The sequence below is a fragment of the Oreochromis niloticus genome, linkage group LG15 (assembly GCF_001858045.2).
Source record: "Oreochromis niloticus isolate F11D_XX linkage group LG15, O_niloticus_UMD_NMBU, whole genome shotgun sequence".
Lineage (NCBI taxonomy): Eukaryota > Metazoa > Chordata > Actinopteri > Cichliformes > Cichlidae > Oreochromis > Oreochromis niloticus.
Genome location: NC_031980.2, coordinates 478,100 through 502,414, shown reverse-complemented (window position 1 = coordinate 502,414; position 24,315 = coordinate 478,100). Strand labels below are relative to the sequence as shown.

General features: G+C 42.5%; 1 protein-coding gene and 1 non-coding gene across 3 annotated transcripts in view; one reads left to right on the top strand and one right to left on the bottom strand.

The window, feature by feature from the left end:
• pnocb (prepronociceptin b) overlaps window positions 1–17,520 on the bottom strand; it is a 23,007-nt gene extending 5,487 nt beyond the window's left edge. Inside the window, exons 1-2 of the mRNA XM_003440839.5 lie at window positions 17,254–17,520; window positions 4,683–4,938 (exon numbers count right to left, since the gene is read on the bottom strand). Coding sequence (XP_003440887.1) covers window positions 4,683–4,820 — 138 coding nt within the window. The 5' untranslated portion in view covers window positions 4,821–4,938; window positions 17,254–17,520. The remainder of the gene's footprint in view (window positions 1–4,682; window positions 4,939–17,253) is intronic.
• On the top strand, window positions 13,178–24,315 carry LOC102077141 (uncharacterized). 2 transcript variants are annotated; one of them, XR_002058837.2, is made up of 3 exons: window positions 13,178–13,544; window positions 13,619–13,718; window positions 20,222–24,315. It is a non-coding gene; the product is annotated as an uncharacterized LOC102077141 (transcript). The 2 variants fall into 2 exon arrangements; XR_003214225.1 differs by having other exon boundaries at window positions 13,178–13,718; window positions 20,222–23,680; window positions 23,764–24,315.

Genomic DNA, 24,315 nt, shown 5'->3' with positions numbered 1-24,315 from the left:
TTTCTTTTTTAGTAAATCCAAATACATTTATCACCTATATTTTGCATCCATATATGGCTGACAGTAGGTCACAGTATTCTTCTCTTTCACCCTTTCCCAAACTCCCGAGCTTGCTGATTTCAGTTTGAGGTAAGAAGCAAATCCCATTTACTCGTCAAATCTCGCTCAAACGAGATAAATTGCATTGTTATCAGAAACCTGCTCACATCAAAGGAAGGAGAGAAGAGGGAGTTTCGCTGTGAATCTATCAACGGAAATTAATTATCCATCGTAAATGAAATGAGCACACCAGGGGATTCTCCGCAGCGGATCAATGGAGCAATCTAAAGGAGTTTATGAGCGAGAGGAAATGCGTGCATGCACACAGTCCACGATTTATATACTCGTGAGGACAAGAGGATAAAACAGTTGAGAAAATTCTCTAAGAGGAGCTCCCTTCAAAGGCTTAATTCTCACAGAGGAGGTGGGTCAGGGCTGGCTCTTAAATACAGTGTTGAGATTTTGATGTACTAACTGATCAGAGAAGCAGCAGAAAAGCTCCTACTTTTCTACCTAATCTTGGGGTGGACAGAGTTTAAGGCCCACCTAGATGCCTTCTTTAAGGCCAAAGGCCATCTTATGAGCCAGCTTATGCTCACAAGCCATCTGCAAACATCTTATCAAAAGAGTTGTTCCTGTGAGGAGTGACTGATAATAGTGTATGTGACGGAGAGCCGGAGAAGTCACACTTTGCCTGCTGTGTGATGTAGTGGACAGATACAGTTCTTCAGGGAAGGGGAACCAACCGTGTGCGAAGAGGAAACCAGAAACCGTAAACCTTTCCAAAACGTTTCCATCAGGGTGACGATTAGCAAAGGTTATCGCTATCAATAGTATATCAATATATATCAAATATTTCTTTTTGCTGATCCCAAACCCCATTAAAGGTTGTTTCAGTGAAAGATATGTTCAGACATTTATTGTAATTTATTGTATCAATATCATATCATCAAAGTTGATATGAAAAACAGTAACATACTAAAAAAAGAGAAAACAGATGAAAGAGAAGGAGTACATGATCTGTCAGCCTCAGAGGAGAAATTCACTGCAATTAAGAAAAAATCCAGATTCTCCAGCAAGGAAATGTGAGGAATACGGGAAGATTACAGACTGCACCTTTACTGTATGGTTTTCTTTACATGTGATTGTATTGTACAATCACATGTAAAGTGTTTTGTGATTTATGGTAGTTTTAGGAAACCAAATAACAGTAATAAAAATAATATAATATAATATGATATAGTATAATATAATATATAATACATTCAGATTCAAAAATAAATTATATGTATATATATATATATATGTCTCGATGACATGGTAGTTTTAGATAAGCAGAGGAAGATGGGTGTAGTGATAGACACAGCGATACCGAATGTCAGCAACATGAGACACTGGAGAAGGACCAAGGGCTCAGAGAAGAGCTCGAGAGGATGTGGAGGGTGAAGGTAACGGTGGTCCCCGTGGTAATCGGAGCACTAGGTGCGGTGACTCCCAAGCTAGGCGAGTGGCTCCAGCAGATCCCGGGAACAACATCGGAGATCTCTGTCCAGAAGAGCGCAGTCCTGGGAACAGCTAAGATACTGCAGGACCCTCAAGCTCCCAGGCCTCTGGTAGAGGACCCGAGGTTGGAGGATAGACCGCCCGCAGGGGTGAGCAGGGACGGAGAGAGAGAGGTGTGTGTGTGTGTGTGTGTGAGAAATTCTTAAGTGAAATTTAATATTCCTGTATGAAAAAGCAGCACTATTGATGATAATTTGTTTCTTGAGCTGCAAAGACGAAACTGGGTTTCCACCAGTAAAGCAGTTGGACCCAGCTTGGCTTGAGAGCTAACCACCTGGGACACCACATGCTGTGCAGCAAAGTCAGAACAGCTGTGCTGTGTAGCATATAAACCACTGCTGGAGCCAAGAGCAGAGCTGTTCACCTTGTTCTGACTGTTTTGTGTAAAAAACACTTAAACGTAGGCTGATAGCATACATACGGGAGCGTGGCAGATCTTTACAATGTTCAGCATGAGGCCCCGGGCCTCAACAATCAAAGGTGTGTCAGGAACCAGCTGAGCTGTGGCTGTTTGCAAATGAGACAGAGTGATGATTTTAATTGGACGAAAGTCTGGCAGCTAATGACAAACACAGACAAAGTAACCCTGGTTACACTCTCACCTTCACACAGCTGAACTACAAACGAGAGCAGGCAAAAAACTCTGTGACTAAGAGCCACATCACAGGTAATTAGCACATATGTAAACAAAAGCTAGCATTTATAAAAATGACAGTAAGTAATGAATGTGGTGGTAGAATCTGTGTGTGTGGATACGTGCACGGGCGTGTAGGTGTGCGCACAAATAAATCAATGGGTCCTGACATTATAGCAAACAGCGGCGGCCTCACACACACACACTCTCAGTCTGGAGTGGGAAACAATGGAATTGCTCCGTGGATTCCATCTGTGGCTCAATGGGATGGCGGCAAACACAATGAGGTGCTGATCAAATGTGTCAGTCAGCGATGTAGGCCCAGGCTGATGATACTGAGAGGCAGTCTATTACAACTCCCAAAAAGGTCCCAGCTGTCTTTCCTCTGCATCATTATCAGCTAAATTAGCCGTCCTACAGCTATTCGTGGACACCCACCGCCTATTTTTACCCACTGATTTTTCTCAGACTGTTTGGAAATGAGATTCTGTGCCGCGTGGAAGTTTTGGGTTCCGTTCAGAGAACGATCACATCCTCCCACTGTAGAGGCCGGTATTTCCTGATGGCCACAAAGAACTGTGCAAGTGCTGTAGGTACTCACAGAGAAGCAACACTAATTAATCCCTTCTGCATGAAAGTGTCTCCATCATATCACCGAACCGAACGCTATGAGAGAAAAATAATATAGTCTTTTTTTTCAGGTTTTAGGATTTTATGTTTATGTGTATGTCTAAGTGTGGCTCTTATGACCCAAGTGTGTGTGTGTGTGTGTGTGTGTGTGTGGCACTAACCACCCATTATAACACTAATTGCCATTTGTGCATTGGCACAGAAAGAACATTGGCACTCTGCACTGACACCTGTCCACACAGGAGATGAGAAGCACTTCCAGCATAAAGAGTGCTGTCTGTCTGTCTGTCTGTCTGTCTGTCATTCAACATTGTCCTGGTTGCCCAGTTGCTTTTTTAACTTCTACATTTTTATCAAGCAAGCTTTGTGGGAAAAATAGGCTAATAATGAATAATTATCATGGTTGTCTTAAAAAATGCACTGTGGTTAGGGAAAGTCAGCTTAGGCTGAAACCAGAGTTACCCCAGAAAGTCCGACTATTAAACTGGAAATCTAAAGTTTTATGCTTTTTAGCCGTGCTGGCTGTAAGGCTGTTGTTTGAGCACTGGGTGGCCTAACACGGTGGTCATGTGTTTGAATGTGCTGGGAAGCAGGGACCTTTCTTCTGCATGGATTCCCTCTGGGTCCTCCAAACGTACAAGGACATACACATTAGGTTAACTGGTAATTCACTCGCTGGGCTCACGTCCTCATTTTATGTTTGGCAGCGTTTTAGTAGAAGAAGGTATGAACTGAGCTGCGGTTTGGGGAAGCCCTCGAAGGGGACTGGCGGTGGCTCCCGGGCCCAGCAGAGCCCCATGTACTAAATAGAAGGGGGGGGGGCACGAAAACAAGAACGAACAGCTTGTAAAACTGGGGGGGAACATTTATAGATGAGAAGCGGAAGGAGCGTTTGGAAATTCAGATACTTTATCTCCAATAATAAAATGGTCATAAGTGTGAATGTGAGCTTGTCTGGTTGTCAGATGTTATATCCCCGCATCATGATTTCCAGAAACTTCAGTTATCCCCTGATCTTCATCTATCTCATACAGTTACACTCGGGCCGGGCTACCAGTCCATAAAGGGGCTGACACGGAGAGACGGGGAGTCACTGAGACACACGTCCACACTTCACCAGTTAATCCGGCATGCCTGTGTTTGATTCTGAGCAATGAGACAACAGAAAAATGACCGAGCCACACGAGGCTCCAACCTAGAACCCTGTCACAGTGATAACCACCGCATAACCGCCCTGCTCCCCGTACATCCTTTCCCGCAGTTTCAGCCTGCTTGTTTCTTCCTGTCACCTGTGCAGGTAATAAAGTAATTAGCAGAAGCAGCTCCAGTGTCAGCACTGTACAAAGTGGAACATGGTGTCATTCATCGAGACTCTGCATGTGTGTGACATGAAATCTGGATTTCTTCTATTCTTAATTATTGTTGCCACCACAATTCTGCTCTGCATGAATAACCCTATAATATTTTGGATGGATGTTTTGGTGACTGAAATATGCTTCATACCTTAATTCTTGTGAAAAAAGAAATATTTTATACTCTTCTTGCTGTTTTTGAGGTGAAGACGCAACAATGTAAATGGCTGACAGCACACAGAGAAAGCTTATGCACAATGACAACCAGACAACGCAAAAACACAACGTAACTAGTTACATTACGTAGCAAACAAAGCACACACTATCAAACTGTACACGATGTGTTACAAAGACACTCTTATCAATAACTCACTGGATCACAATCATGGCCCCATCAGGGTGCTGACACGCACCGCGGTGTTGATCATTCACACAGAATTACAATGATACACACATGTGCTCACCATGGTGTTGAAGGTTTGTTCCAGCTGCTGTTGCTGCAGGAGCAGTCCACAGGTCATACATTGCCCCTGACAGTCGCTGCGTCCAGGGGTGAAGAGACATGCCAGCAGCACCACCAGGCACCACAGAGGGATCTTCATCGCTCAGCGCACCCAGACAGGCAGCGACAAAGAGGAGCCCAGCAAGCAGAAGAGTTCAAAACAAGGAGTCAGCAGCTGGAGGATCTGGGAGGTAAAACCTGTGGGATCTGGCTCCAGCCTGCGGGGAGAGAGAGCGGACAGACTGACAGGAATACTGCAGAAATTCCAACTCACAGGGATAATTTTGTTGGATTTGGCCGGCCAGTCAAAGCGTTGGTGGTGGGAGAGTGTTCATCAAATAACAGGAAATGGACAGTGTGGGTGGGATAGAGATAGAGCACAACCTGAGGCAATAAATGATAAAACGGGCAATTTCCAGTGGACAGGAATCATCCTGTGCAGGCTGGAGGGTTGGATCGCAGATCGAAATCATACACCGCAGGCTGGAGATTAGTAAGAGCCGATGTGTGCCTCCACAGATTAGCTTGAAACTACAACACAGGTCATTTCCTGTGGCAGCAAGAAATCTGCACACAACAGTGTGATTGGACGATGATAAAATGGGCATTAGAGTCCATGTTGAAGCAAAAATATGCTAGCAGTGAAGAACTGTGTGAAAGGACGCGTGCAGGCTGAGGAAGAATAACTGGTGAGCTAGACCCTGGCATCTGGTGTGGGCTCTAACTGTCTGACCCCCATTTATTCTGCCACTCACCACCGAATCACCCAATAACAGCAATAACAAAGAGAAAAACAGTGCAGAGCAGCATAGATTGCTTCTGCTCAATAGAAATACTCCACACTCTGTCTGCAGGCTGAAAGCCCTCGTGCTCGTGTTCACCAAACTATAAGACTTTAGGAAATAGGTTCTCTGTTTTTCACACAGTAACAGCTTTATTGCTGGAGCTACTCAATCTGTTGACCTTAAAGGAGAGGTCAGAGGTCAAATAAGAAATACTAATAATGAAGTACTTGCTATATATCGACAATACACACCACACTTGTTAGAATCACAGTTTTTAAATTCGTCAGGTTTCCCACCAGTAAGTCTTTAAGGTCAACTTAAAGGTCTTGAAGATGTGAGCAAAGTTTGGATTGTTCCTCTACACCTCGACAAAATGATATCAGGATTCAATCAAAACCTTTCACGCTATTACGTTTACGGAGAGAAGGACATGTCTGCAACCAAAAAACAAAACCTGCTTAGCAGAGCTAAAAATCTTACAGGTGTAATAAAACTGAAGGGGAGCACCGATCACTGAACCACACACCACAGTCACGTATGTGAATCAGTAGAAAGGACGGAGGATATTAAGGACGTTCTGCAGTTTTCTCGTGGAATTAGATGCACTGCTGGTCTGAGTCTTTAAGTCTTGACTAGCTGTTTGCACGTGCAGGATTACTTAGGGGGTCGTGGAAGTTTGGGGAAGATGTGCAGACCTGCAGAGCAGCTAGAGTCAGAGAAGACTGGGATGATAGTCCTCTCCCCAGTGGGCCTCCTCGGTTCCCATTTACAAACTAAAAGAAGAGGCAAACTCTCCCAACTTTGTTCAGACGTGTTGGTGCCATCAACTTCAAAATGAGCCAATATTTTTCCTAAAATGATTGATTTTCTCCCGTTAGATATGCTTTCTGTGTTCTCGTGTGAATAAAGTATGGGAATCACCGCTTTCTCTTTTTATTTACATTTTAAACAGCGTACCAGCTTTTTAGGAGTCGGACGACAATATTAGTGTTTCCACTTTGTTACATTACCACTCGTAGTCAGCAGCATATGAAACAAGTCGTGTGTGACTCCAGCCCATTTACACAAGTAGAAACGGTTTTATGGGGAATCATTAGGAGAGCTGTTTGTTTGCTTTGCAAACATCGTTTGGTCGCCTGCTGACTAAGCCCATTTCAGATGGTTAGATTCTCCTGTAAGCAGCTCTCGCCAAGTCGAACAAACGAGTAAACCAGGAAAATGTAAGTGATGGTGTCGGCCCTCGACAGGCGTCAGAATCACAAAGATCCACCTTTCACACATTAATTATATTCAAACAGCGTGTTCATATGAATGTGCTGTTAAAAGGGTTTTTGTTCACATCATTAATAATGGTTTTAGTGAAATGTTTTGGTAACTAGATAATGGACCTCCATTCGTCGGCCTGCACACATTCAAAGGCTCATTTAAAAACATTATTATAATTTTTAGCTGGGACCTGAATATCTCTGAGGTTACACGCAGATATGCAGTCTATGTAGAGCAGTCCCAGTGTTTGCACCGTGTCAGGACAGTGTTACATAAGATCAACGTTTTAAATGAGTTTCATTTGAGCGCCCGATGCTGCGCGGTCACTCGTTTAAGTCAGGACGCTTCAAACTGACTCAAAAAGCCTTGAAAATACATTTTGTGAAGAAGCTGTTTGCGGTCAAAGCGGCGCTTCGACTCTGACAAACACATTTACAGCCTAAACAGAAAATCTTTGAGCTTCCTTCACATGAGGGGTTCTGAAAAGTTGATGTAACGAACGCCGCTGCGCCGCTCCGGGTGTGCAATTACCCACGTGCTCGTCAGCGGGCGCGCCAAAAGAATTTTTCAGCTATGACAAAGATGCTTTCTTCCCCACACGTTGACTTGGTTTGATTTAAAGTCGTACAGAAATATTTGAGATCAGTATTTTTCTGGAGTTTGAACAAATTTTCAAGATTTTTGTTTTGTTTTCCTGCGCCTGCTTTTTGGTGACCAGGCTTCCTAAAAGCTCTGATGGGAATAAATTACCACCACTCCTTGCTGCTTTGGCCATTTTGGATGAAGGCTGTTACGATTACAGAAAAACAATCTTTGTGGATATTAATGGACCGGGCGGTCTCGAGATTTGTGTAGCAGATGTAACAGTGAGCTGGTTGTAAAGATTTGCACTGATCGGCCTGTCACAGACGTGATTGCCGTCAGTGTTTCCTGCATCACTTGGACGCCTCTTCCCTCCCTTCACACACCCCTTAATGCCCTGTAATTTGTCCCATTAACAAAAAGTCCAGCGCTGTTATTTGCTTCTCTAAACAGGTTTTAGGTGAAGTACACACACTTTAAAGTTTAGTGTGTTTTATGGTATCATTCCCATAGCGTGGTCACTTTCTTATCGTTTGCTTCTGGTAGGAGCTCATGCATCTGCGATTTGTGTGTCTCCATTTTGGCCTAAAATGAGGGAATATTTCAGCAAATACAGATCCGGTGCATCCATGTGGAAATGCACACAGAGTTAAGCAGTGAGTTCAGATGTGTGAGTCACATTTCCATTTCTACAGCTGTTAGAAGACAAGCCTACGCAGCAATGTGTTAAACAGCTTTGAGAGAGCTGTTGTTGTGATTTGCCACAATATTAAATACAAATACATTTTGTCTTAAGATCACAACGTACGTTAATACATCACCAAACAACTGTGCGTCCAAATGAAGATTACCATTCAGGATGGAGCCTGTAATTATAGTAATAATAGTACTGCAAATTTAATACAGGATTTACTTTGATTATTAACGGAGCTCTGCTCACTGAAGATCGGTGAGGGGTAGAGGATATAATTTAACTGATGAAGGCTGAAAGCAGTTGAGTCGAGTGATGAGCAAAGTGAGCGAGAACATTTGCGAAGGGTAGAGCTGCCATTCCTCCACACTGAAAGGAGTCAGCTGTAGGAGGTGGCCTTGTAAGGGGACCTGGACCCAGATAAGCAGATAGAATATATGACATCTATTAGCTGGATTGTAATATCATTTTCTACAGGCATTTGTGATCCCTGCAGGATAACCTTTAATTCCACAAAAAACCCTAAAAACCTTTAGTACTTGACTGTTTTGTGAACTTCCTGACATTGAACCTCACAAAGATAAAACACCTTTAAACCACTAAAATTGCTATTGGAAACATGATGTTTGCATTTCTTTGGGACAGCTGTGGACCGCCTAAAAAGACACCATGAATTAATCTGCAGCAGTCGACATTAAAGCATTCCCCGGTGTGCGTGGACCTGCCACCGTGCCCAAAGGCCACAGGAGTCACAGCTTATCCACATCTCAATCACATCAAATTCAATTTGTGTGACACTTTGAGCCACAGACCAACACACTCCTTTCTCTGCTCTATCTCCTGTAATGATTCGCTTCCCCGTCATCCAGTTTAGCCACCTATAATTCTGAATACTATTTCAGTTATCCTCAACATTTCATATCATTTCCAGAGAAGGCAGTTAACGGGGTGCAGGGGGAGGATATGCACAGTGCTGATTGGGAGGGTAGGCCCCTACACAGCCTTTTCCCAACACCACTGGAGCCGGGGAGAGAGTCGTGTTCGAAAACAGGGCTTCATCGTGCGTAAATATAAAAAACCTTGGCATTCTTAACGAACGCTGACATGAAAGCAAAAAGAAAATGGGCTTTAACGAAGGGGCCTGACGTCCCTGTACTTTTCAGATGATTCTTCCCATCTCGCTGAAATGAATGCTTTTACCCAGTTCTTTCCAAAACAAATATATTGTCCTGAGCTTCCATTAGAGTTAACTAAGACCCTGAAAGTCTTACGTGTTCTCAAGAGAAATGTTTTTCCCTTTGAATCAGAGAGGAAGCAATCAGAACACTCATAAAAGGGCCACCGCTCTCATGCATTTGCTTTTGTTATCTGAGTACATTTCTTGTCAGAGCTGAAAATGAACAAGCAGAAACATATGCTGTAATTTTTCCACCAGTTTACTGTCCTTAAAGAAACATAATGAAAATCATTAAGGGCAGCGGGGAGGTCAGAAACAGGTGAGTGATCTGTTTTTTCCTTTTTTGTTGAAGGAAGGTAATCAAATTGTTTCAAAGAGCAGACAAGTGCCTTTCAGTGTTGTTTCAGCACAGATCTTTTTTTATTTTAGTCTGTTATGAAATGTATTACATCAAAAAAGGCTCATAAAGGTGTGTTTAGTTTTACATAAAGAAAAAAAGAAGTGACAGGGCTTTAGTTTTATTCATTCATAGACTTTGTTAACAAGGATGGGCAACACTGTTTAACCATGAACTTTGTGAGAATCAGGTCAGACCAGCTATGTGTGAATGCACCAGAACACATGCAAAGTATTTCAGGTGTTTTCCTTATAATTTATTCAGTTTAATAACCATGTTAACAATTTATGTTTGCTGTTATTCACATTATAGTACACGTGTTGGCTTGCCTTAAATAGCCTTAGCTATCTCTTTGGTTGATGCTAACTGAATGCTCAGCTAACATCATTGGTCAGGTGCATTGTTGATTCTGGACCAACGCCATCGTGCTGATGTACGACACCAACGCAGGGATTTCAGATCGCTGCAGTCCAAGATAACAAAGACTGTGTGAAAGGAAGTGGGCAGATTAACGATCAGTTACCATCCACAATCAGACGTTTGCCTTCTACGTTCCACGGTCAGGCCTGTTGGTCACATCCTAGGAAGGCTGAAGGGTGCACATGTGATGGCACAAGCACTGCTTCAACAAGGGAAGCACTTCCATCCATTTTCTTCCACTTGTCCAGGTCTAAGGTCTCGCCTGTCTCTTAGGGTGAACAGAAAACAACGCCCTCCAAAAGAAATGAAGATTTTCCACTGCTTGTATCCACAGTCCTAATCTTTTGATCATTACTCACATCTCATAGTCATAAGTGAGGGTGGTGGGGGGGTAGGAGCGTAGATCAACCCGTTTAGCATCCATATCCACACAGACACTGGGCCAGTCTGTCTTTCAGCCTCCTGCTCTACTCGCTCTGACTTTTGAGGGAGAACCAAAAATACTGGAGCTCCTCCACTTGGAAGCAGAAACTATTCCCAAGCTGGAGTGGGCACTCCAGCCTTTCCTGGCTGAGAACCATTGCCTCAGACTGGGATGTGCTAATTCTCATTCCATTTTCATTAAATCCACATGAAAACACAGCCGTCCTCCTTATGCTAATACTTTTTATATGGTCTCTGAAAAAAAAAACCCCTCTTGTGTTTCCAGCGAGTGAACAGGGGGATTCATCCTGTACTTTGTGTACAAAGTTGCAAAGTGAAGTGAATTAATAAAGCTAACGATGGGATAAATTAGCATTAGCAGCTTTAATAAAAGATGGAGAGGGCATCCACGGTGTCACAAATGTGAGCAGGGTGGAAGAAAAGCTCCATGCTCGTCTGACAAAGCTCTGACTCACTGCATCTCATCCATTAGGTGTCTGCATAAAGCTGAAGAGCACAATGGAGTCTGCTAATGTATAGATAACCCACAGGTCCCTCGCTCTCAGCTTCCCTCTTGCTCCCTTTTTTGCATCTTCTGTACTTTCCCGTTTTTCGCTGCCTCCCTTCTTCCTCCACTCGTCTCCCAACATCTCTCCTTTTCCACATTTATGAATTATAGCTGATGTGTTATCTCTACAGACATATTGCAGAGGTTTCCAGCCTTTTCCACTGGTTGGAGATCTTAACTCCTGGTCATTAAGATCAACCTGGAGCCAGGAGCCATCAAAGATGGATTGCATGAAGATGCAGTCACTTAAAAGAGGGGAGATGATTAAAATTTCTTCTCTGCCTATTAAATCTCACGGACCATTAATGGCGTTAGATTTATTCTTCATATCCTGAGATTTATGACTGTTTTATCACCTTACGCTCTCCAGTCACTTCTGGGAAATGTGTTGATCTGAGATAATGGTCCAGTGTGGTTTGGTGTGGAAAAGACAAAGATACTGATTCAAAAGTCTTACTCTCATACACGTTTTAGATGCATGTGAACAAATGCACACAAAACAATCTTTTAAAGGGTTACTTCATGTAAATACACAAACACACTCATTTGTAGCTAAGACAAATTAAACTTTCATGGTGCTCACGAATTTAACAGCAACATCTTTTTTCCAGAAGTTGCATCTCAGCTGCTCTAGATGATGCAGACTCAGGAGGGTAAAGGCTTCAATAGAAAGTAAATCTGTTAAATGAAAATACAAAAATTGGAACGAGAGGCTTTTTAAATGTCTCTCGTCTGACAGTAACAAACTGACTGCCACTCACCTCCTTTGTAGCAAGGCGAAGGTGTTAAGGGTGAAGATGCAAATCTCAAACCCTGAGCACATGAAAGCCACACTGTCTGCGTGGTGAAGTCCCACTGCAGAGAACGTGGGATTTGTTTCTCTGGTCTGAGTGAAGTGAGACAGGAAACACACTCATGTCACCACAATGACATTTTTCTGATCGTAAAAATAAACTGTGTTTACAAATGTGCCTGAAACCTACGAATGCTGAATTTAACTTCATTAGATTCATCGTACATTATGACATCATGTTTTTGTAGTTTAATAACTACAAACTACTCGCTGCACTTTTTCTAGTCTGTACTTCCAGGACATGTTTCCGTATTTCAGATTAGATCAAAAACACGAAGCGTCCTAAACCTTGGTTGTGTTAATGTGATTATACACAAAACAGTAGATAAAAACTCTGGAGCAAAGTTATTATAGATTTCTTTTTCCAGCCTATTAGTTTAGTTTCACCGCTGTTCAGTTTACTTCTTATCTTCAACAAAAAGCATTTGGTTTTAATGTTCATTGTGAATCTGGTCGTGCTGACAGAAAGAGTCAAAAACTAAAACATTCCCTCCACAATTTCATTTGATCTCAGATTCTTTAGTTAAAATATCATTTTTATTACTTTTAAGGGTTTTTCTGTTAGTAGTTAGTCTAGTTATTGTCACTCTACTAGTTCTAGTTATGAGTGGATCTGGTCATCTCGCACAGAGAGGGGCAGCCAATCAGAAGAGAGCGTGAGAGAAGCTAGAACTGCTTGTTTTAGACAGTGGATGGACTGACTGTGGTCCAGTACAATGTAAATATTTAAACATGAATCATGAACACCTGTTCTAGAAGAGTCCAAGAATAAAATGATGGAGGTGGATGTGAACTCCCCCACTTTTAACACTGTTATTACTACTACAAAGCCCACACTGCAAAGGGCTTTTAGTCTTCACTGCGTTATGATCGATTCATGTTCCCATTTAAAATTCCAACGCTGATAAAAATAAATTCTTATTGGTTCGACCTTTATAATTAAAGAATATTCTGTGACTGTTTTCACTCGTTTGATAATTGTTCTGTCTAAAAATCCCAAAGTCAAAACTGAAGTTCCTCTTCAGTTAGCGCGGCGCCATTCTGCTGCACTGCCGCAGCTGCAGCCTCACAAACCCCCCCCGCAGTGCAACTCCACTGATATACACACCACATATGGCTCCCTACTGTCAAAACACTGATAACAAGTTACTCTTCCAAACACACACACACACACACACACACACACACACACACACACACAGCCACTGGATCATCAGCCGTGGAAATCCAGCCTGTGCGGCCACAGATAAACCGTGGGTGACTCAGCGCGCCGTTCAGACCAGCAGGAGCAGAAGGTGCGCTTGCAGTTGTGCCTTGGCAGATCCTAAAACGACTAATCTGAGAGAATGCTCTTAATCCGATTTGGACTTTCTGTCATGGCTGCAGCAGATTTCAGGACTGGAACTATTACCTGGCCCATTGCACCATTTAAAAAATGTTATTGTGACACAGATAAACACATTGACTGGTTACAGGGAACATAAAGAGGTCAAGAGTAGGCAGGGACATTGGTAGGATGGGGTGACAGTACAGGAAGCGAGAACGATAAGTGCCGTGAGAAATTCCCCAAGAAGTTTAAAACTGATTCAGAATGATCAGGTGGCAACGATGTCAGCTGTGGAAAAAAATCCCTCTGTTGGTCTTGAAGCTTTTATTACACAGGTAATTACACAGGTAATTACATTTATATGCATTTTTTATCATCCCAGAGTGATATAACTGGCAGGATACGGTAGTGTGTTATGAAAGGAGGCAGACGGACAAAGAGACGCCCCGGAGAGCAGAGGAGGTCAACAGGAGAGAGGGAGCGACGCAGGAAGGAGGCGACGTCAACAGGTGTGTGTGTCAGGATGCTTACATTAAACACAGCATCGCAAAAACATCATGTAAAAACTCGCTTTCTCATTATAATGACATTTAGGTTTTTAGTGAAGTTGTATTGTGATGGTTTCTTTTCATTGTCCAGTAAGCAGTGCTTTCTATAATGGTTATTCTGGGCACATACAGTGTTTATGTCCAATCAGTGAAGTTATTATGGGGTACCTCAAACATGTGAGCACAGGGCTGTTTAACTGCATTCATGCAGAACTGTCAGATTTACTGGCGCTGTCATTTAAAACTCTTCATAAATGTTTGGTTTTTAATCAAAAAAGCCTTTCATGAAGCTGTGATTGCATTTCTGTTGTTTTAGTATATTTTTTTTAGTATTTCTGTCATTTTTTATTATTACTAGCAAACCCTTCGGCCCTACATGCTGCTTTGGTGTTAGGTCAGGATCTATATGCTGGTAAACTGACCAGAAAAACACTGATTGTGATTACACAATAAATTTGTTAGATACCATATTTTCACCAATATAAATATGCAAAATGAAGAATATGTTAAAATTAGAATTAGATGAATTAGATGTATAGATTTAATATTCATATTGTCGCTGTTATCCATATATTGTTGTCATCATATTTTCCAGACTTTAAGCATTTTTGTAGCTGGTTATTTCAATAACTTGATCATCAGCCAATCAGATTACGAATTTGCATCGACTGTTACAACATGTTGTGTAACGAATGTAGCACGCACACACTAAACTTCAACAAACGTCCACATTTGTAAAGTCCCGGATTAGACGATGATTGGATTTATATAAAACATTTACATGTGTCACATGGATGTGAGCGCTCGCGGTGCCATAACCAAAGTTTATTTAAGGTTTGATCAGGATTGGTGGAGAAGGAATACACAAACATACACACACCCATGTGCTACAGTCATTATAGTCTTAGTATTATTATAAATACTAATAACACAAGTGCTTTTAATACACATATGATTTAAAATAATCCAGTGCTGTATACAATAATACAGTGATGAAGACAACGTCCAAGACCCCCCACCCCCCACCGCCCATGGCTGTGCTGTGATGATGTCACATATCAAGAGCTTGAGGAGGGAGTGTGTGGGGAGGGTGTGGGTTGGGGGTGTGACACCACTCCTCCACGCTGCACCCATGAGGGTAAGGGTTCGATCCTGTGAGTGCAGCTTCCTGTGAGGAACGGCGTGATGACACGCCACTCCAGATTTGGTTTTATCTTTGAAATTCTCTTTTTCTTAATCTCTGCTTCTTCACATCTGCTGGAAGAATCAGAACTCCTGCTGCTGGAAAACAACACGATGTTATCTCTCGTTGCTTCTGTTCTTTAGGAAATTTTATCAAATGCAGACTGCAGAGCACACCGATTGAGGAGGTGCGGTTCTCTCTCTATAACATTCTCACTAAAATTCTCCCAGATCTTAAGTGGGGAAATGTTGCACCCATCACATTCATTACTGGTTTCTTTCCCGGCATCACCATCACATCAGATCAGCTGAGCATATCATTGCTACTGTTTCCATCAGTGGCTCAAGCAGGTTTCTTTTAATTGGAAATAGATTTGTACCTGGGGCTAAACGCTCACGTGGGTGACATCTCTTCAGCAATCACTCTCTGCGTCGCTTATGTCCTTCACAGTGGGGGAAAAATCACACCCCTCATCAAGGTGCATTAATAGCCCGGAAAGAATATCACGCCAGTGCAGAGCTCTGAGGCTGAGGCTGGGGCCGGGATTGGATGTGCGGGAGACGGAGGGAAACCTGGACGCTCCCATGTCATTCCCCAAACCTGTACAGGTTATTTAGTTTGATGCGACCCAAAAATGAAAGAATGTGCTTAAAACATTCATGGAAAACATCGAATGTGTGAATCCACAAAGAATATTGAAGAAAAATGAAAGGTTTTCACACAAAAGGGACATTACGCCCTTAATGATGCACTCAGTTCTGCAGTATTAATTCCCCACTGGCTCTGGCTCTACAGCTGAAATTCTGCAGAGTGTTATGCAGCTGACATTGTGTCATCATTGATCTGGTCGCTGTTAAGCTGCGTTGACACCTGTGCGAATCCATTGGACATGGAGCCAGGGAAAGCAATCTAGCACGGCTACACAAGCTCCTTACTTTTATCCAAGTGAGGAAAAAGAAAAAAAGAACTGCAAAATAGTTGTACATGTAGCAGCGCGGGGGCAACAGATAACAGGTAAACCTGCTGTTTTATAAAACAGACCCCCATTAATATGCATATATATGAATAAACGGCAAGAAATCTTAATGAATATTTACAGAGAGGCTCTAAAAAGCCTGTAAACGCTTTAATCAGTTCAATCTTTAGCGTAGGCAGCAGAAATCCTAAAAGCTGTTTCAGATGATTACTGGGAGGATGCTCGTAACGCACTGGCAGCAGATGCTTTTTTCTTTTTTGTTTCTTTACAAAAATAAAATAAATTGCAAATGAAATCGTGACATGCTTTGGCAATAAAACGAGTTATAGATTAAACCTGTTTCAGATCTGAAGAAACAGTCAGGTTTAGAAATGGGATTACTTTCATGCACAATCTTTAAACACGAATACACTGAGATGGGGGGGGGGTATACCTCTAAAACAGTTAAAACAGCGCCTCTGTCCTGTAACCATCAAACATCCCCCTCGTGTGCACACATTTCTCTGAGAATGGCACATTAACCACCCATTTTCTCCCTGTCTCTGCAAGGATCGTCTTTACTGATAATGGCCAAAGATTATGCACATTCATTACCATTATCATTAGAATCATCATTATCACGCGCTTGGCATAATAACCACGTTCAGCTGATTTTCTGGAGGTTTTTCTGTAGTACGGTTTGACTCCAGAAAGTGAAAAACAGCTTCTTAATATTAATGTTTTATTCAATCAGATCAAACTAACCTGCTGGTGCTGTTTTCTCTTTTTAAAAGAAACAAAAACAGGAAAAATAGTTTATTGATTTCTTCTCCATCTAAATCATCTGTGTTGAATTGACCACTTCTGCATTGTTAGCTGTGTTAAAATCACACAGACGTCAGCCCAATGCCAAAAGCTGCTGAGTGACTAAGTGCTTTCTCCACACGATCTGGGACTCTCTCTCTCTCTCTGGTTAATTAAGCAGTAATCAGGTGTGGTGCCTTTACCACTAATGATAGCTACCTTTAGAGCCGTAGGGACACAAACTGGGTAATGGAAAAGATTGCTTCAGGTGAAGGAGGATTATTTACAGGATCACCTCTTAAGTCAAAATCAAAATCACAGAGCCAAAGAGAGACAAAGTAGAAAGGAAAAGGCAGACGTAGGAGGTGAATCCTGACAGTGGCTGCCTTAAACAACAATATTCCCCCAGGATTACTGCACAGTGCATGGGACGCACAACAAGTCCTTTCCTAATTAACTATTGTCTCCTTTAAATAATCCAGGAAGTGTAACAACACAATCTCGCTACACAGGTAGACTCGCATAAATAAAGTCACAATCGAGCGCTTGCTTACCTGGATGTGTGAAGACGTTTCTCAGAGTCTTTGCCTTCTGTGGCTACAGCAGAGTTTGGCTGGCTCAGCTCGTATCCTTAGGCTCAGGGTTTCAACAACTGAGTGCATGCCTCCTCTGAGGCTTCTTATAATGGCACACCCCTTCCCTCCTGGCTCAACCCTCCAGTTCCCCCTCACCTCCCTCCCTTCTCCTGTATATCACCACTCGCATCACCGTAGAGAGCTAGAGAAAGGGGTGGATTCCCCCATTCAGTTACGCACAAACCCCCGGCCATACACATAAACGGTTGGCCCGCACTGACGTAGGAGGTATTGCCTACGACACCGATTTCGTCTTCATCGAGCCAACTGATGGGGCTCTAAAAATATGCATCATCATAAGATTTATCCAGAAGCTCCATGTCTAAGGTGTCCATAAAGCCCACGGCCTCGACACCAGCTTCCTGCCAAGGTCAGGGTGACGATGGCACTTTGGATGATTTTTTGACTATGAGTTAGAAAAGCAGCGTCACGGATGGAGGGCGAAGGTCACGGGTCGATAAAGTTGTTTAAGCTGGAAAAGAGTAACATAACAAGCCTTTTGTTGGTGGCAGTGGGGCCTTAAACAGTATATTATTTTATGGAACAATGACCAGTGTAAGGCAGTCAACAGGCAGAGCGTGCAGCCAATCAGGGCCTAGAGACAGGTATGAGTCATGGCAGATATTTGGGGTTGGAGTAGGGCATTGAAAGTTTGCCCCACGGTGCTGAGAGCTTTCTTTTTTCTCTTTTAATTTATGTCGTGTGTTTTGATAAGGCGATAATGATGAATGAACAGAAAGAAGAACAATGACATAAAAAGACTGAAACTGGGAAAATTCAATATTGTGGCTGATCTGAAGCAGACGATCCGGCCAGATGTGACTGGCTGAAAAAGCCCTGTACTAAAATTGTCCAGGGAATTCCACTGGGTGGGTGTGGTGTGACAGGTTTAAGTTACTCTCCCACTAAACTGACCAACACACTGTAATTTGAAAAAAAAAATGGTGGTTTGAAGTAAATATTAACTTCCAATAAGAAGAAGAAGAAGAAGAAGGTTCCAGTGGGAATTCTAATAATGTAATGCTGTGCAAGAAATACTGATAATGTTTAGCATGTAATGGTTGAACATGAAGACATTTAGCTGTGGCAAGTTAAAATGACATTTGTTTTGCAAATGTTTGCCTAGCAAACCAATTTTGATCTGATCCTGGTGTCGGATAGAAAGTTACTGAATCGTGTCTGAGTCCCTGCCTTCAAAGAGAGTGACAGGAAACTGCACCAAGAAGATGTAATAATAACAATAATCGCTAATCGCTATGCTATCTATAGACAAGATAGGATGGATATATTCTCAGGATCGATACTGTGGTTCAGACGGGACCGCTCCTAGAGTCACGTTTCCATTTGCAGTAACGTGTAGATGCTCTTGGTTCTCCTCTCCCATCCATGGGCAGATGTATAGGCACGGAAAGCACCAGCAAGACCCCAGGAGATGAGACGAGCTGGGGCAGAGGTGGGTTACAAAGTGGCTTTCAGATGTGCACAGACTGTGTGCAGGCTAAATCAACTGAAATAGTGTGAGATATATGTATATCCTGGACGGATGGCTAAAATTAATGCTATGCTTGATTTTGTGTATACTCCGTAATGAAAGTCATCTTGTTGAATGGTTCAGGCTCCACGTCGGTCTTTAGCAAAGAGTAAATAATGGGACGTTCCACTCTCACAGCGGTGATCACCTGGCCATGATGAATGTGTGAAGCATATTTTGTGATAATCCATCAAATTGCTGTTGAGATATTTCACCAACTCTGGATTTTGATGGACAGAGGAGGGACCACCAAAGTCAGGTAGGTTAATCCATCCTGTAACTGTTAAAGTGCTTCATTCTGGTTATATGTTCTACTGGTAAGTTCCTAGGGCTGTTTTAAATAGTGTGGCCAAATGTTAGAGTTCAGTAGCAGCTGATTATGAACGCAATAATTTTGTCTATAAATACATTTAATTGAAGAAAATGACTTTTTTCTTCTTTCTTCTGAAGTTCAACACCTGAACTTCAACTTCCTTTCACGTTGAGCTGCTCTTAGCCTCAGCTTCCTTTGAAAATGTGAAGGCTGGCTCTGAACCTGTGTGAGGTCTGATAGTGATGGATGAATTGGGTCTATAGACAGAGCCCTTGGTTAGACTGAGATAAGGAGCCTGGAAGAACAAGCAGCCTTTTGCAGGGTCTGTCTGTCATTGATATCGTTGTGATCCACCAGCTGTTCAGTGCACATAAACGCCTCCTGTGGTGGCCAAGAAGCAGCGATTACCTTGATGACAAAGAAGGCCAAGCTTGGCACCACATCACATTAAAACCTTAGAAGTCTGTTCTATGTATTGATTTTGATTTGCAAATTTGAAGCCAGTAAAATGAAATGATATAGGATTTCATCTTACACGGTGTGTTTGTCCTCTCATGTACACTGCTGTGGTTTTTGAAGCTCTTGTGTCTTTTTTGATTCACATCGTCTACAAAATAAATTATTAATTTGTACATACTATTATTTCCTCAGATGATGTAAATGTATGCAGTATTTCTGATTTGGAGTAGAGCCAAGTCAGCTCCAGTACTGAAAGAAACCAATTTTATCATTTATTAAACAACAAGGATTAGGAACATAAATAACCCTCCTTAGAAATTAGTTATTGGTGTGGAAAACAGTCAGAGCTTAGCATTGAAGCTGTACAGTATATTGGAGTAACTAGTGCAATAACAGTTGATTGTTTTATGAAGAGATGCAATGAAATATTGATTGATTGATGTCCACATGCACTCATCATGGGCATGAATGTGGTGAAATTTGGGGCTTTTAATGTTCTCTATAAACTGTTCTTTTTCCACAGTGGAATGATTATGATTGTACAGCATCTTTAATGACTTTTTACTGTTGACCCCCCCACACAGAGTCAAAGGGTCAAGCCTATCATCAACCGCAAACTGCTGGAACAACATCACCATGGAATGAGCTGGCCATGAAGAAGCCTCTGCTCCAGAACTGACACCTTCGAGCTTGACTGACATTTACAGCTGCCCAAATAAACAAGACAAAGACCTTCCTGAGAACAGCTTTATGGTCACACAAGCAAAGATTAATCAATTTGGCCGCGATGACAATAAATATGTTTGGAGGCGTAAAGGTGAGGCTTTCAAACATAAGGACACTTTACTAACTGTCAGGCATGGAGGTGGTAGCATCATGCTCTGGAGCTGTTTTGCACAATCTCCGAAATCTTCACCTCAAGTCACCAGCTAGACAGTTGAAACTTGGATACAGTTGTTCCTGCAGGACAGCGATCCCAAACACACATCAAAACTGGATTTGGACTGGATAAAGCAGGCATAAATTAAGCTTCTGGAATAGTTTTCCTTAAACCCTGACCTCAAACCTACTGATGTTTGTGGATTATAGTGAGCTCTGTGCCAGGAAGCCACGTCCAATAATTCTGTGAAGAAAAGTGATCAAATTTCCAGCCAGAATTATTCCAGAAGGTTGTTGTTAGCAACCAAAATAAACAAACTTTGATTTTTATAACAAAACATCATCACCTCCCAACCCGAGCTTATAAATGCGCATATAAAATACATTTGTTTTAATTAGAATAAACATTCACTTTCAATTCCTGCACAAGAACACATTTAGATGATTTCTTCAAACACTGAGGGAAATATTTAGGTGTTAAAAAGGCCAGATGGAGTTAATAACCAAAAGACTCTCACAGACAGAACCGAGGGCCACCATAGGCCAAAGTCACTAAAAGCACAAAGAAAATGTAGAGTGAGCATACTTCATGAAGTATGGAGAAACATTTCACCCACCAGGGTGAAAGGTCAAAGTCTACAAATACACATTTCAATTGGGGTGTGACTCACTTTTGGAGCCAGCCTCAAGTGGCCGTTAGAGGATCTGCAGTTTTTGGCAGTACCACACTTCACGTGTCAGACCCAAAATACTTGGACCTACAGCAATTTGAGGAAAAAGAAATGACCTCAGTGTCAGAAAGTGGTCAACACTATCCTCCATCACACGGCCAAGAAGAACCCAGACGAATACAACCCCGTGTCCATCGACGGGGCTCATGTCCAGCGCCTCACTGATGCCACCGAGGCTCAGCAGCCAGCGGACCCCCAGCCGCCCACGAAGATCATCCTGACGGGACAAACACCCCAAATAATGGTCCCCACCTGGACACCCCTGTCAAAAATTTCTGGCTTCGTCACTGATAGCTGTGGCCAGAACTGACCGATGTATGGTTCGTTCATCTCAAGTCAAGCTCCTCTTTCCTTTTTCATCTCCTCCTCTCCACCGTCCTGCTTTGCAATGAAACTCAATGATGTGAAACCAAAGGAGGGGGGAACTCTGGGCTGGTTTATGGCAACTCGAGGTTTTCACCTGTCAAGGCACAACTGATTGTTATTAACAGCAGGCCTGAAAATGAATTTTTCCCTGGAAAAGAATTACATTTCCACCCCAAAAGCCATCGTAATTTTGTGTGGAAGAAGAATTACAGCTCCGCTCGGGAAAAATGTGCAGTGTCAACCACCAAATCCTCAGAAAACTTTTATTTCGGGGCGTAAGCATTCAAGAGGACATAAGGCAGTATTTCATTTGTTTGTCTATATTTATCTCATTGCATAACTCCATCCAGATCACTCTGTTTCAGTCCTGGTACAGCTACAAAAGGGGTATTTGAAACCCAGCAAGTGTTCTTTCCTCACAGCCACTATATGCAATCAGCCCGGTGCCAGTAGAAAGACATTTACTTTACGCAATAAAGACATGAGGATGATGGCAGACTTTTCAATGAAAGGCTGGCTTACGGAGGAGGGAAACCATTATTTGTCAGAGTGACGGCTGTGAAATTGAGTACGGGAAGCTGAGAAGATGTTTACCGATGTTTACTCTTCATGCGGGGAAGCTCGGGATAGACCTCGGGATTAAATGCAAGGGTTTTGACCTCAATCAAGGAAATAATTACTCTTGCCCCTCTGGTTGGTGGACTGCTTAATTAGCAAGCAAAGCCCCCACAGAAATTCCATTAGAGTGAAAGCAGAGGTGATTAAAACTATAATTCTTATTAGAGTCATTAGTACCTTTTTGGGGATGCCTGGCATTATTGAATGTGCTGGGAAATTGAATTCATGATGCTTTGTGTGGTTCCCACAAAATACTTCAGCACGCCCTGTACGGTGCCCGGTGTCTTCATCCAGCTATGTATCAAAACAAGTCATATGACAATAGAGTAAAGGGCACAAGTGAAGTGTGACTCACTCCAACTTGCTCAAGTAATGAAGAGTATTCATGATTGGCATCACTGATAAAAGCTATGGATCGCATACACATGCACTTCTGAGCTGCTCTTTTCTTTCACTGTGTGCTTCATTGTAGTGAATCACTATGCTTCCTATTATATTCTCCCCGAAGAACAAAACGCACACACACACACACACCTGCTGTTATCTGTCATCACCACAGTTGCCATCCCTCCGCCAAAAACAGTCGATACTGATGTAGCACCCACTCACTCTACAAGAGTGTATAGGTGTGTGTTTTGTTCACAGGATCTTTTGTGATTAAATGGAACTGCAGCAAAAAGGGAAGTTTGGTACTTTTGGGGCACTTTTGTTGTTTTTTGGACAAATTAAATAGGTTGATTACAAAACTGTCCTAGCCTCTAATAGACTATTCAGATTCCTCTCTTTAGTAATGTATTCTCAGCACTTCCATCACGTTTTTATTTTTTTAACAAAATGCCTTTCGGTACTGAAAAGTGAGGACTAACAAATAGGTTCAAAACACTTCCGGTCAGGTTTTACTTTTCATTCTCTCTCTGGGCAATTAAAAGCACTAAGAAGGGAAAGGTTTCTGTCATGGTAAATGCAGATGCAAGCTGGCAACGCACCAAAAAGTAGAAGCGAAAAACAGCAGAAACCCAAAATAGCCCCAGGGAGCCAAAGTACCGGATGGCACATCTAGGAAAATGCAGTCATTGTGACAGAAACCTACAAAACAGTAAACACTGGAAACAGGAGGGGAAAGGAACACAGCTGAAACTAATCAGTACAATAAATGAGACCGGAAGTTAAGCCCAAAGCAAGACACCTGAGGTGCACAAAGAAGCAACGACTTACTCAAGCCTCAAATCAGTTTTCTGTCATGGTCCCCGTATCCGCCCAGCCGGCCCCGCAAGGCTACATGTGTTTTGTGTTTCTCTCTCTCTCTCCTTTGCCGCTCTGCCTGGCCGGAGCTCACTGCAGGCTCCCACTCTTGGCCCACATACCTGTTCGTGATTATTTGCCATTATGTGCCCGCCATTTAAGGCCGGGACGCAGACCTTCTCATCGCTGGATGATTGTGCTTGACACGTTAGTGATCCTCTCAGCTCTTGTGACGTTAGCTTGTGTGAGATTAGTGACTTTCAGTAACTTGCCTTTTCCCTGTGCGATAGTTTTCCTCCCCAGACCTGCGACTTCCCCGCTGTGTGTGAGTTGGAGTAAGAGAAGAGAACGAGTGCGCGAGTGTTTTCCCTTGGACCCTTCTCTCCCCGGATTTTCCCCCACTGTACATATTCTGCACTTGGTGTTGTAAATAAAGTTTGTGTTGGAACTGACTACCCGCTCTGCGTATGAGTCCCTGCACCGATCGTGACATTTTCTGTCTCACAAAAGTGACTCTCTTTTTAACTGGTGACATCGCCATGGTAACTTGGAGATCCTAAACACATAGCAAAATCAGAATTCTTTAATTTATGTAAGTGCATTGCAGATTCTCTCCTGGGGGAATTAGTTTTAAAAGTGCAAGTTGTTAAGGTTTACCTTACTAAAACCAATGAATTAAGCACAACTGGTACATGACATTGTCACAGGAATATGCTTGTATTAATTTGGTGATGCAGAAAATCCGTAAATGCTGTTATCCTCTAATCTGCTGCAAAGTCTCCTTTACACTGCTACTAAACACAAAACAAAAAGAGTACCTGTTCAATCAGTAAAATTTATTT